This window comes from Phalaenopsis equestris, unplaced genomic scaffold (assembly GCF_001263595.1).
Source record: "Phalaenopsis equestris unplaced genomic scaffold, ASM126359v1 Scaffold001019, whole genome shotgun sequence".
In the NCBI taxonomy this organism is placed as follows: Eukaryota; Viridiplantae; Streptophyta; class Magnoliopsida; order Asparagales; family Orchidaceae; genus Phalaenopsis; species Phalaenopsis equestris.
The window spans coordinates 193,145-208,322 of record NW_018165458.1 but is presented as its reverse complement, the minus strand read 5'-3'; the positions used below and the strand labels follow the sequence as shown (position 1 = coordinate 208,322).

At 34.3% G+C, this 15,178-nt stretch overlaps 1 protein-coding gene across 3 annotated transcripts in view; it reads left to right on the top strand.

The window, feature by feature from the left end:
• LOC110032751 (uridine kinase-like protein 3) overlaps positions 1–15,178 on the top strand; it is a 124,630-nt gene that overhangs the window by 44,807 nt on the left and 64,645 nt on the right. For 2 of the 3 annotated variants that reach the window (XM_020736496.1, XM_020736498.1), the window contains exons 3-4: positions 2,434–2,525; positions 13,290–13,359. In XM_020736496.1, the coding sequence (XP_020592155.1) occupies positions 2,434–2,525; positions 13,290–13,359 (162 nt within the window). Of the gene's footprint in view, positions 1–2,433; positions 2,526–13,289; positions 13,419–15,178 lie in introns of those variants that run through there. The other variant, XM_020736499.1, reaches the window with a different exon arrangement.

The following is a 15,178-nucleotide window of genomic DNA, read 5'->3' as shown; positions in this document are numbered from 1 at the left end:
GCAGGGGGAGGATCCTCCCGGATGGGTGGTGTTTGTTGCCCCTGAGAACCCCCTAATGACATTGTTGTTACTGTTGCTGCGAGGGATGTGATGTTGACACCTTCAAACCATCCCGTAGAAAACAATACTAATAGACTATTACCTACAAATGAAAGTGTCCAGACTGATAATCATGAGAGCCTCACAACTACACTTCTTCAGGAAGTATCCGGTGCAGAGACAACTCATACTTCACATATGCTAGAACCAATTGTGGGTACTATGGTTGATATTACTTCTGCTTCAACTCTGCCACCCCATCATACTGATTCTTCGGAAGAGGAATGACAGGTCTATTCCAACAGGAAGAAGAAGAATGGAGGCAGACTCCAGCTCGGGAACATATTAGATGATACATTGGTTACTTTTGGCAATGACAATCATCTTACCAGTTTATTAGCTTGCTCCTTTCCTAGAACTAGAGGCAGAGGCAAGACCAAATTGGGTTGCTCTCTAGCCACCTGATACTATATATTTCGACACTTTCAGGTTATTTATTTAAGTATCTAAGTTATTTTTCTAATTTTTCTAGTTTTGGAACCATTTGTGATTTTTTAGTGGGTAGGGAGCCATGTTTGGGCCCTCCCACACTTTGTATCTGTATCTTTCTTTCTACTTATAATATTAGCCTTTTGGGGCTTTCAATATATATATATATATATATATATACATGTATTATTTTTCTAATTTTTCTAGTTTTGGAATCATTTGTGATTTTTTAGTGGGTAGGGAGCCATGTTTGGGCCCTCTGGAGTTTTAGATTTTGGCTAAAAATTTAGGGTTTGTTAGGCTCTGATACTAGATGATACCATTCTAGAGCTCCTAGAAGATGCTTGGGAAGTCAATTTAGTGAGGAGGTTGTTGTGGAATAGCTAGGGAGTGAAACAATGTGATGTCTATTGCGTTTGGATGGGGATAGGCGTCATTTGACTTCCCTTATTGAAATCAACGAGAACAATTATGAAACGGTGTGATATGAGCAACAAGGAAGTTTTACCACATGTTCTTGAACAAGATACATGCATATCATTTGCAAAAGGAAAAGAAACAATACTTTTAAAGCAGGAAATTAGAGATAGCAATCTCCATAATACCCAAAATAATGCAAAAGTCCCTCTAAACAGAAAAAAAACAAATATATAGTCTCCTCTGTAGAAATAAGCCTAATTAAAAAGAAAAAAATTTAGGAAAAGAATTATGTTGAATTTGACAACAACGCAAATAAATCTCTTAATTAGGATTTTCACAAGTGGGACTTGTGCCATCCTGTAACGTCCCTTCCCGCACTCTCGGGAACCATGGAAACATGTAATACCACGAGATTCTGCTCTGAGATTTTACGGGGTTCTGCGAACATCAATTGTGAACAGTCTTATTTTGTGATATGAACTTCTTACTCGAGGTCTTAATAAAGATTGTTTAATCATTCTTAATATCTTTTTGCTCTTTCTTTTTCGATAAAATTATTGCATCTTGAGGGCTCCACATAAAACCTAATCCAATATCATACCGTTCAATTAGATTATTCACATCCTCATTCCAAGATTAGAGGTATCATTACAAATTTGAGTTGTGTTATCACTGCATTTTCTTTTCATGGACGGATTAATGTATGAAGCCTTATCGTTGCATTGCAGAGAGGCTATATTATGTAATTTGGACTCGTTACCCGGTGCCTTGTTAAAGACAACCTAATATTTCTACCTGCTTTTCTTTTCTTTGTTTTCTAATAGATGACAATGCAAAAGAATAAAGAGGCTTCTAATACAACAACAACAAAACCTTCATCCCACTACGTGGGGTCGGCTACATGAATCCTTTTTTTCCATTGCGTCCTATTTAGTTTCATATTTTCATTTGTTCTTCATTTAGTTCTAATAAATTAAGATAATTTTTTATACAATAAGCCCAAGTCTTCCAGTTCTATCTCTGCCTTTCTTAACATAAGTCAAATCTAAAACATCTGCTCTCCTAATCGGATCATCAGATAGTCGACGTTAGTCGACGTTTAGACGTTTAATGTGACCAAACCATCTAAGACGACTCTTCTTTAATTTTGTCCATCACTGGAGCTACACCTTAAGAGGCATCTAATACATGCATAAAATTTTCTTGCCAATCTTTTTGAAAGAAAAATCCTTAATTTATTGTTGCTGGGAAATTTTAGTAATTTGAACACATGTTTTATTATTTTTTCAATGAAATTCTTTGCTACTCATCAGTTTAAGCTCTTTAGTGCAAATTAGTATGCCTTTTAGCTACAATGTTGCTGTTATTTGTGCTGGGAGGGCCCTTGTGGATTTGTTGTTCTCTTTAACTTTCTAAAACTTATAAGTTAACAGTTTTTTACGTTATAATTTCTCATAAAGCATGATGATTCTGTCTAAAACGCAGGTGTTGCTGGCGGTGCATCTTCAGGAAAAACAACTGTCTGTAATATGATTATTGACCAACTTCGTGACCAAAGAGTTGCCCTAGTCAACCAAGTAATATGAATTCTTTACCTTTTTGATTTTGGCTTATATAACTGTTTCATAATCATAAAGATAGTATCATTTGTTATTCAAACTAGAAGCAGTTCCTATTTATAGGACTGGACAGGATGTACTGAAGACATAATGAAGTTTAATATTCTGACAAACATTGGGAAACATTGACTAGCCACAAGACAGCATAAATTTATAACCTGGCTTTCTGTTTGCTTTTTAATGACTTAACAATGCTTAAATTTTTTAAGAGGTTGATGTTGAATTCTCCAATTACAAGAACTGGTGAATCTTTGAAGAAATTTATACTTATTCCTCAATATTTAAATAGCAACTCTAAAGTAAAAAAAAAAAAAAAAGTGAATTGTGTAAGATAGGCAAAATGGAAATATGAACTTTACTTATAAAGTAATTTTAGTATTTTTTTTTTCTTTTAGTAGTGTGTGATTTTTGTATTACTCCGATATCAAAGTTGTTACCTCGCTATGTTATTGTATTGATGATCTGTGTTTACTCGATTTTCTGAAATTTATTGACGCGAGAGCTTACCAAGACACGGTATTATAGCTGCTAAAGTGCTGCGGTCCCTTTTTCCTATCTGATTCCTTGCCTTGTATAGCTCTTCATTTTCTAGTACTTTTTCGTCTACCTTCTTTTTTTCCAATCACCTTTTTATTTCGATTCCCTAGCTATTCTACCTACTATTCCTCTGTTTGCTTTATTTAAGGTTACTTTTTGCCTTCTGGATTTCAGATTTTTGTCAGGACATCTACTAGCGTCTGTTTTCCTCTTCGAGAGCTGTATTCGAGAGATTGGGTGGTGCTCTGGCCGTATTTCTTTCCCGAGGTGGTGATTATCTTACCCCTACCCCTTCTGCATCCTCCCACATCTCTCCCGATCGCCGTATCTAGCTGCAGGCACCCACAACAACATTCCAATTGTTGTTTTCAGCAGCCTCGAGCATCCCAGCCGCCTCCCCCTTCCTTCTAATGTTGCTGCCGCCCAAACTGTCCCTTGTTTCTTTTGTCCCAGCCTTCCACTGTGCCGCTGCTGCCCAAGTCACCTAAGGAACACCTCCTTCCTGTTGTCCCACTGCTATCCATTCCCAACTTCTCGCCGCCATCACTCAGAGCAACCACCAAACTTCCTGTACCTATATATTGCACCTCCCCCTCGCTGCCACCATCATTCCTTTGTTGCCGCCACCCCCGCCAGCCATTTCGATCCACTTAGCCGAATGCCACCACTCTTGGGATACACTAGTGATATTTGCTTGTGTCGTGTTATTATATTTCCCCTTTTAAGTGTGTTGGTTATAACCATTTTTTTTAGTAATATTATTTATTTTTTCTAGTGTGCTTTAGGTTAACTGTGGTATCATGCAATTTATGTGGATTTGTTACCATAGTTCCTTCCATGGCATCCTATGGCTCTTTATTTTTCTTTTCACTAGTTTAATGAACGATTCTATGCTGGTAACCCATAACTCTTTGCTTCGGTGTCACTTTCTCTATATTTTTTGTGGCGCTCACGGGGTTTCATTTGGTAGAGAAATGGGTATTTTATCATTCTAGATAATCTATTCTACCAGGCATGAAAGTGTTGCATTACAAATCCACTTTTTGGTAGTTGTCGTAGCATTGAATTTAGATTTTTTGTGCGCTTTTATTGAGCTTTTTGGGTTATCTGGTTCCGTAGACTCAAGTCTCAATAAAAATTACTGCTTGTTGTGTAGGTTTACTTTATTAAGAGACCATTTTTTTTGTTTATATAAACATAAGTTAAATTATTTTTTGAATAAATTTTTGGATTGATTTCCTATTCTTCTACTTCCATGAGTTTACTTTTTGACTAAATAGGCAACTTGACGAAATCTAGGAGAGGTTATAATCTTATACAAAATAGTGGCTTGATTTATCAAATTTTTCTTCTATTTTTTCTAATCTGTTATTGGTTCAAATGCTCAATTTTATTCAATTTGGATACAGTTTGGGTTTCTAAAAGCGCATGTTCTTTAACTAGTTCATTAATTCAGTCTGTTCTAAATATCTACATTTCTTTGTTTGTCATCTAAATTGATTTTCTTCATATTCAGGTTTCATTGAAACTAACATATTGTTGTTAAAATTTGTTTGTAACTTGGTGGAGTTTCATCACATAGTATCTGATTTTGTGCTTTCGTTGGAGATTTGCATAAGAAAACTCTTGACCTCTAGATGTGAGGTTCAATATCAGTCATTTGAAGGATCAGCGAAGCGATGAAATTTTATTAAACTTGCAAAATAAAAATGAGTGAACTTTTTAAATATCTCAAGTCTATTGTTCAAAGTGATGATGGTCCATATAGGAATGTTATTACTTGGAGGAATGCATCAGGCTTATTGTGTGATAGAAAAGTATCACTTAGACCTAAGATTAATTTTATAAGATAGTGGTGAGGTCTACAATGTTTTGTGACGCAGAATGTTGGCCTGTAAATGAGAAGCATAAAATTAAGTGTCGTTGAGATGAGAGTGCTCTGGTGGATGGGTGGCTTTACACTTAGAGATAGTGCTAATCAATATCAATGAAAGTGAAAGGGTTGGAGTAGCTACAGTGACATACAAGGTTAGAAAGAGTTTCCTTAGATGATTTGGTCAAGTTAAACGTCGATCGATCTGATGAGCCCCTTAGGAAAGTAAATTTTTTAGATTTGACCTATATTAAGAATGATAGAAGTTGATCTAAAAGGACTTGGGGAAGTTGTATAGAAAATGATCTTAATTTATTAAATTAATTGAAATATGACATTAAAAGGACACAATGGAGATAAATGATTCATGTGGCCAGCCCCACTTTGTGGGATAAAGGCTTGTTGTTGTTGTTGATATTTCAACTAATGGTTAAGATGGATGCCAAAGACATAATTGAAATGAGAATGAACCCTCCCCCCATCTTCTTTTTCTCTTCTCAGCGTGCATAATTTCATGAACGAGAAAGCTAATTGATGATTTCTTATTTTTCATCCTTTTAAAATTTTACTTCTTTATAGGAAAAGAAAAAATGGTATGGTTGATTCAAATGTTTAGAGAAGAGATATAACTTAGAAATGCATGAAATTGAAATCTCAGTCAAATACTTTGTCACGTATGCATTTTTTGTGGTAAAAAGATAAATGAAGATATATCTCGAGCGAAAGAGTACGTTATCTGTAATTCTAATTCTTTTAGTAGCAGTAATGTTTTTAAGCATAACCAAGTACCTTCAAATGTAAAAGTGGAGCTATTTGTTTATTAAGGAGTTAAAAAATTGAACTAGAGTTTACATATAAACACATGGAAAGGGTGGTTGATATTTTCGAAGAATAAATATTTAACCTCTTTTGCACTGTGATACTAGAGCATTTAAATGAATATCTGGACCAAGAAGCACTAAAATGAAGAGTTCAATGGATCATCATTTTTTATTTAAAGAATCTAAAAAAAGATGTTGCATGAAGGAAAGATACAAGAAAAATGAGAATGGAAAAATATGGATAAGGAATCAGAGATACAACCATACAAATGCATGGCTAGGTGGTTCTATTAAGAATGATATCCTTTCAATGTGGTGAAGTTGGAAGTGTTTGATCATATTGCCGAGGTAATTGTGTGGTATGGATTATGTCTTTGACCGACGTCTTAATTTTAGTGGAGTTCTACTTTAAAAGAAAGTGTAAGTGACTTTGAAGGTTTCGGATGATCTTAAAATTTTTTAAGAGAAAGGGTGTGCTCTTTTATGGGTGGACTAATCATAGAGGGTGATTTATGATTAATGCATCATCACATGCTATATATTACTGAAGTCAATAATCGCATTTGAATATTCAAAAAATGATATTGAAGCTCTTTGAACTCTTAAATGCACAAATAAATATGATTAGAGAAAGGAATGTGCTTTAAGTGATTTTGGATCACTATCAAATTTTTGTCATTATTAGCGACATTAGATAATATGAAGACATCTTTTGTTCATATAGGTCAAAATATTATTGAGAATATGCACATGTAGTAGATATCATGTACAACCCATTGTACTGATTTGATTTTGAGGATATTGGAGGTGACTTAAATAAGAAACAAAACACTTTCAAAAAAATTTTGTAGTTAACTAAATATATATATTCATGAGTTTATTCTTAAGGTGAAAAAAAAGATATATAGTGGCGCGGAATGGTTGAAACAAAGCATCACTCATTTTGCAATATCTTTCCCAAGTCTTGCGAGGTTGCATAAGCAAAAAATAGAACTTTGAAATTGGAGTAAGTCTAGATTTAGTGTTGATTACAAATAACAGAAAAATAAGGAGAACATTTTCAACTTCAAATTTTGAAATGGTGTGACTTATACTTCAAAAATTACAAGCTCAATAATGAAGAGGTTAAGATTAGTATTGTGATAAGTGGCACATTTTTTTATATTTATTATGCAATGGACAGTCAATAGTGCAATCAATTATATATTTGGAGGAGATGAAAAGTGTCGAGCAAATATTTTATATTATTGAGGATTGGTGGAGGTGTCAACATTTTTGTATCAAACTAGATATTATTTTAGCTTAAATTTTTTTCTACAAGAATAAGCAAAAAGAAAACTAAAACTTGCAAACATACATAACAAACAAACAAGTTTATCTTAACTCAGAGATCTTTTAATTCCTGAGAGCATATATAAGTAAAAATAAATTCTAAGATGTATGTTAATTTTTGTAGATTGTGACATGTTTGGATTTAGTGTTGATTACAACTGGAGGAAAGCTAAGGAGATCATTTTCAATATTAAACTTTGGAATGTAATGTCTGACATTTTGAAAGTTACAAGCACAATAGTGAAGATGCTAAAATTAGTAGTTTGTGACAAGTGGTCGGTAATGAATTATAATTATGATGTAATGGGCAGAATCAGGATGCAAGATTAGTAGGTTGTGACAAGTGGCCAGCAGTGAATTATAATTATGATGTAATGGGCAGAATCAAGATTCAATTAGTAGTGCATTTAATGGAGATAAAAAATGTGCGAGCAATGCTTGACAATTGAAAGTCCAACCTACCCTTGAATACCTATTTCATAGCAACCATCTTGAAAATAGCTTAAACTTCTAATTCATAATAATTTTACAGTGCAAATATGTAAAAAAGAAACTCTTGAAAATCCAATTTGATTTACAACATTAATATTTTTCCTTTTATGGATTATTGTGTAGCTGTACAAATCTTTGTATAACTAGCTATGTAATATAATTGGAAATAGCTGTAAACAATTAGGTAATGTCTTTATTTAAGATATAAACAATTAAGTAATTTCTTTATTTAAGATATAAGCAATTAGGTAATTTCCTTATTTAGGAGGTGGTATTCATATAAGTAAATGTACTTTGTAAAGCATCAAAGTGAGAAGAAAGTATTTTCCTCTCTTTGTTTATGTTGTCATGGTTTCAGAGAAGGAATAAACTTCCTGGAACCCTAGCCTTCTCCTTGTCAAACCGTGAGAAAACGCTTCGTCCCTTTCTCCTATGCTCTCTTTGTTTATGCTGTCATGGTTTCAGAGAAGGAATAAAATTCCTGGAACCCTAGCCTTCTCCTTGCCAAACCGTGAGAAAACGCTTCGTCCCTTTCTCCTATCATGTCTGAATATACAAATGATTCTGCTACCTCCACTCATCTCTCCACCCTGTTGTCTGCTTCCGCATCACTCTCCTCTAGAACCACCGAAAATCATCCAGCCCAGATCACCACAATCCGGCTCAATGGTGACAATTTTTTATGCTGGTCACAATCGGTGAGGATGTACATTAGATGAAGAGGGAAGATAGGCTACCTAACAGGGGAAGTCCGTGAGCCAACAACTACAGATCCATCCCACACAACCTGGGATGCAGAAAATTCCATGATAAATGATGCAGAAAATTCCATGATAATGACCTGGCTGGTGAACTCTATGGAAGATGAGATAAGCGCAAACTACATGTGTTGCTCTACTATCAAATAACTCTGGGAGAATGTTACCCAAATGTATTCAAATATAGGTAACCAATCACAAGTTTATGAACTTTCTCTAAAATTTGGTGATATTCATCAAGGTAATGATTCTGTCACAAAATATTTTAATTCTTTGAAGAGAATATGACAAAACCTAGACTTGTATAATGATCAAGTGTGGAAGTGTCCGGATGATGCTAGTAGGTATAAGATCATTGTTGATGCAAATAAAATTTTTAAATTTCTTGCTGGTTTTAACGAGGATTTTGACGAGGTAAGGGGTAGAATTATTAGGAGAAGTCTCCTGTCTTCAATCCATGAGGATTTCTCGGAAGTCCGCTCGAAGAAACTCGAAGAGGAGTAATGCTCAACAAAAATTCACTCCTACCAGCATACCTGAGACCTCGACATTCAATTTCGAAGTTTATATCAACATGCGAAATGCTCTGTATCCATAAAAGAATGAGCAGAAATCCCGGGTGTGGTGTGATCACTGCAATAGACCACAACACACTAGAGAAACCTGCTGGTATCTCCATGGGAAACCTGCAGATTGGAAGCCACGGAACAAGCGCCAGCCACTTACCGTAAACACTGCTGCTGATCAGATCAGCCCATTTAGCAAGGAGCAAATCGATTAACTCCTGAATCTGCTAAACCCCGATTCGGCTACTGGTACTCCAAATTATTCGCTGGTACATGCAGGTAGAAAATTAAAACCTTGGATTATTAATTCTGGAGCTTCTGATCATATGAAAAATTTACACCATTTATTTTATTCATATAACCCATGTTTTGGCCATGAAAATGTTCGTATTGCGGACAGTAGTTTCTCTTCTATTGCTGGAAAATGAAACATTAACCTGTCCAAGAGTATAGTTCTTAAATCTGTACTCCATGTTCCAAAACTCAAATGTAACCTTCTATCCATCAGCAAACTTTCAAAAGATTCTAACTGCCGTGTAACTTTTTGTGAATCTTGTTGTGTCTTTCAGGACTCGAAGTCGGGAATGATGATTAGGAGATATAAAGAGATAGGAGGACTTTATTACTCTGTGGACACTATTCCAAGTAATAAAAAGGTTCAAGCTTAAATCAGTATGAGTTTGAACCCTGCATTAGAAAAAATAATAGAATGACATCTTAGACTAGGCCATCTAAGTTTTCCTTATTTAAGACATCTATTTCCTCATATGTTTAAGGGTGTTAATTGTACCTTTATTGTGAAACGTGTTATTTGACAAAAAGTCATCGCATAAATTTTGTTCCAAAACCATACTATCCTTCAAAACCTTTTTTCATAATCTATAGCGAGGTTTGGGGACCTTCAAAAATCAAAATATTATCTGGAAAAATGGGTTTTGTCACTTTTATTGATTGTAACACCATAATATGTTGGGTTTATCTTATAAGCAAGAAATCAGAAGTTGAAAAACTCTTTCAAGATAAGTTGAAAAACTCTTTCAAGATTAACTCTTTCAAGATTTTTACAACATGATTGAAACTCAATTTGAAAGAAAAATATGCATCTATAGAACAAACAATGAAACTGAATACTTTAATGAATGTTTAGTGGAGTTTTTAATAAACAAATGCATAATTCATCAACATAATTCATCAATATCAATCCACATGTCGTGACACTCCACAACAAAATGAAATTGCTGAAAGAAAAAATAGACATTTACTTGAGTTTGCTCAGGCTATTATGGTTTCAATAGACGTTCCTAAATATTTATGGGGAGATGCCATTTTAACATCATATTTAATAAATTGAATGCCCATTCGAGTTTTACAATATACAACTCCTCTAAATAAGTTTGCAGCCAATTTTTTAATTCTTCGAATGTTTTCAAATATTCCCTTAAAAATATTTGGATGCACATGTTTTGTTCATATTCCAAATAAATTTCGATCAAATTGGATCCAAAATTTGAAAAATGCATTTTTCTTGTATATGTTTCAAATAAAAGGGGTTACAAATGTTTTAACCCTGTCACCAAAAAAACTTACATTAGTATGAATGTGATTTTCATGGAAAAAATTTCCTTCTTTCATTTTCTTTCACGAAAATCTACTTCAGGGGGAGTATAATACAGATGAAGAAGATAATTTTTGACACTTTTTGATCCATTATCAAGAATTGTTCTAAAACCAAATACATCTAAAGTTCTTAATAAAAATGAATCTGAAATAGTTGTTAAAAGTACTAAAAACCAGGAGAATCCTAGTCAAAAGACACCAGAAGTTCTCTTGCCTAACATAGGGGGAGAAATACTGCAGAATAAAGAACCTCTGGTTTATTTCAGGAAAAGACTATAAAAGGAAAAATGTTCAAATTGAATCTTTAGTTCCCTCCCAATCTGAAGAACCGAATGATGGTCCTCAAGAAATACAGGTAATTTACAGGTAATTTCCAATCAGGTAATTTCCAATTATGACCTTATTTTTTAATCAATAGAAGCTCTCTGGATCTTTCTATAGTCTTTAGAAAATGAACACGTTCTTGTACTACCAAACATCCTATTACAAAATATCTATCCTATAAAACAATCTCACACAAACATCAAGTTTTTTTGTCAAAATTTTCTAATTTGTCTGAACCTAAAACAGTACAGTAAACACTTAATAATTCAAATTGGAGAATAACAGTAAAGGAAGAGATGGATGCTCCGTTGAAAAATGGAACCTGAGAAGTTGTCACTTTGCCAAGTGACAAGTCTACTGTTGGGTGTAAATGGGTCTTCACTGTTAAAGTCAAAACTGATGGGAGTGTCGAAAGATATAAAGCATGACTGGTAGCGAAATGCTTCACCTATACTCAAGGAATTGACTATCAGGAGACATTTGATCCGGTAGCCAAGATAAATTCTATTTGTGTTCTACTGTCCATAACAACAAACCATGATTGGTCCTTACATCAGCTCGACGTTAAAAATACTTTTCTAAACGGTGAATTAGAGGAGGAGGTATTCATGAATCATCCACCAGGATTTTAGAAAAACTTTGGAGAAGACAAGGTGTGCAGATTTAATAAATCTTTGTATGGGCTCAAGCCATCTCCTCACGCCTGGTTTGAGAAGTTTGGAAAGGTGATTGAAAAGTATGAATATACTCAGAGTCAAGCTGATCATACTATGTTAACATTCAAAAACTAGTAAACTTGCTATACTTATTGCTATGTTGATAATATTATTCTTTCAGGAGATGTTGCTAAGGAAATTTAGACATTGAAAGAAAGATTGGTCATAGAATTCGAGATTAAAAATCTGGGGCCGATAAAGTACTTTCTCGGTATTGAATTTGCCAGATCAAAGGAGGGGGTTTTTATTAATCTGCGGAAGTATGTACTCGACTTGTTCAGTGAAACCGGAAGGCTTGGGTGCAAAGCAGCTAAAACTTCGATTGAACCAAATAAAAAATTGCAAGTGACATATGAAATAGATAATGTTAATAAAGAACAATATCAGAGACTGGTGGGAAGGCTAATCTATCTTTCACACACTCGTCCTGATATAGCTTTCACTGTTCACTGTTAGTATAAGTCAGTTTATGCACTCTCCAAACACTCATCACTTGGAGGCTGTGTATCGGATCCTTAGGTATCTGAAAGAAATGCCTAGAAGAGGACTATTGTTCAAGAAAAATGAGCATTTACAGATAGAAGCATTTGCAGACACAAATTGGGCTACGAGTATTATAGATAGAAGGTCAACCTCAAGGTACTGTACGTTTCTAGGAAGAAACTTAGTAACCTGGAGAAGTAAGAAACAAGGTGTCGTGGCAAGAAGCAGTGTTGAAGATGAATTCAGATCTGTGGCTCACAGGTTATGTGAAGTTCTATGGATTAGAAGAATTCTTAAGGAGTTAAAAATTTATAGTCCACCACCAATGAAGGTATACTGTGGTAATAAGTTAGCAATCGCCATCACCCACAATCCTGTCCTTCATGATCAAACAAAGCACATAGAGATAGACAAACACGTCATCAAAGAAAAAAATTGACAAAGTAGATATCTGCATGGTGTACGTTTCTTCCCACAACCAAGCTGCAGATATTCTAACGAAAGGTCTTCACAAGAGACAGTTTGACAGTTTAGTGTGCAAGTTGGCTCTAAAGGATATTTTCATGCTTACTTGAGGGGGAGTGTTGAAAATCCAATTTGATTTACAACATTAATGTTTTTCCTTTTATAGATTATTATGTAGCTGTACAAATCTTTGCATAATTAACTATGTAATGTAATTGGAAATAGCTATAAGCAATTAGATAATGTCATTTTTAAGATTTAAGCAATTAGGTAATTTCCTTATTTAAGATATAGGCAATTAGGTAATTTCCTTATTTAGGAGGTGGTATTCGTATAAGTAGATGTACCTTGTAAAGCATCAAAGTAAGAAGAAAGCATTTTCCTCTCTTTTTTTATGTTTTCAGAAACCTCATCAATCTTCACCGCCAATTATTTAACGACATACAACAAATGACATCACCTATCCAGTAATGTTGAAGATGTGGTGCTCGATTCTTGTTTTGTAAAAACTCGAAGTACAAGAATAATATCCAATGGTATCCTTTACAGTTTCTGTATCTGATCAGTACTTTATCCAGTTACTCCTTGCAGTTGGCTTTTTTTGCAAGATGATAAGTAGCTGTGTATAAACTATCTTTGTTAAGTTTTCTGACTTCATGTTCTGTTCTTCTTACATCCTAGACCTAATGCTGCCCATTTTTATTTTTTGCTGATTTCTAACCTCCTCTGTCAATCCAGGAATCTTTTTATTATGACCTGACTGATGATGAAATGGCTCTAGTTCATGAATACAACTTTGATCATCCAGGTTCTATTTCTCATTTTCACGGATCATGGAAACAAATTTACCTGAGCTTCATTTTTACCGTATGTTTGACACTTTAGCTTGAATTTTGTCAAGCGTCTATCTTTTTTTTTTGTCTTCTTAGCTTTTAGGTAAATAAAATGATTAAGAAACTAAGGAAATCCCATTAAATGCTTTTGTGGTAATTGATCCATTCTATTCATTTTTTTTCTGTAATTGTAAAAATTATTATAATTTTTAGCTTAATTTTTAAAACCTTTTTGAATGTCATTAACAATGAATGATCCGTAACCCAGATAACTTGCCCAAGTTCTGTAGCTAGGATGCATAACGGGACCATTGGAACTAATCACTCATTTCTTTGTCGAGCAGTTCAAGCTATGGGTACAAATGATAGATTCGGATAAGTCAAATCAATTTCTATCACGATATCTTTTAGATTCCTAATATGGTACCATATTCTGACTTCCTGTTTTCGGTAGACTGGACATTCTTTTTTTGTAGGGTGGAAATCGATTTCTTTTTTCACTGTAGAAATTTTTAATTTATAATCAAGGAGTAATTACAATATACTAAGATACAACCTAGTGAACATAGGCAACACACCTGAAATAGAAACATTATAAAATTTTATATTTTCCTGTATTAAAACTCCCACTCTCTCTCTCTATATATATACACATATATATGCTTGCTCTAGCTTGTTATATAATTAAGAGAAACTTTGTACTAATAGCTGTTACTTAAACTGGAGGCATGAGATGATAATTTTCCTTGAAAATACTGCATCCTCAATTATTTGACAATCAACCTTCATTTTATGAGTAATGCGGATGGACATGTGTTTGCACGGTAATAACCATAGGCTGAGTAACTTAAACAATCCATTAAAAGAGCTCTTGACAAAAACTTTGCAAAAAATTTTCGAACTAAGCATGTTGTCTCAGCTCGTGGATGACATCTGCGGTTCTACCTCTTGACAACATATTCAGATGGGTCCATATAAAATCCCTCGTTAAGACTGCTTGGAAAGAAGTCATTACCGGATCCTTTTGGAAAAGATATCAACCTTGATTGATGATTTTAAATAGACTAGTCCTGATGATTTTAAGCTTAGATAATGGGCCAAAATAGTCTTTCTCATTAATCAATCTGAACCTTTTGCACTGATCAAACAAACCATTAGGATGAAAATTGACAATGAACACCTAAAGACAAGAATTGTTCCAAAAGTTAGAGCAACTAGATTTCTTTTTTCTTGATTGATTAGGGCACTAAACTTTACATATAATATCATATTTCCCTAGAGGATGCTGTATCACTTAATATGTTATGAGTATAGATATAGCTAATGTTCGGACAGAGAAACCAGATTCGATCGATTCACAACCAAATTACACCATGAAAAACACACTGATCTGAGAGATCCGAAACAAAGAAAAAAAATAAAGTGCAAAACACAATAAATCCTAAAAAGCATATAAGATTTAACTTGGAAAAACCTGAGAATGGAAAAAAAAAACTACGGAGCCACACCACACAAAACATTCCACAACTAAATGAGGAGAAATGTACATATTACTCCACACTCAGAGTTCCTCTTTACAAGCATGGAACATACAAACGCTCCTCTCTTGATCTCACAAAGAGCAAAAAAGCAAAAATCTAATGCATAACTCCCTGCGTCACTCGCTTTGTCTAGCTCTTATTACACACACTGCTGAGAGATGCCTTCCACATAGAAGTCGATGACTTAAATTCAGATCGGTGGTGCTGGTGCACCAATCCTGGGCGCTGCCTTTCATACACTATTTGGAATTGT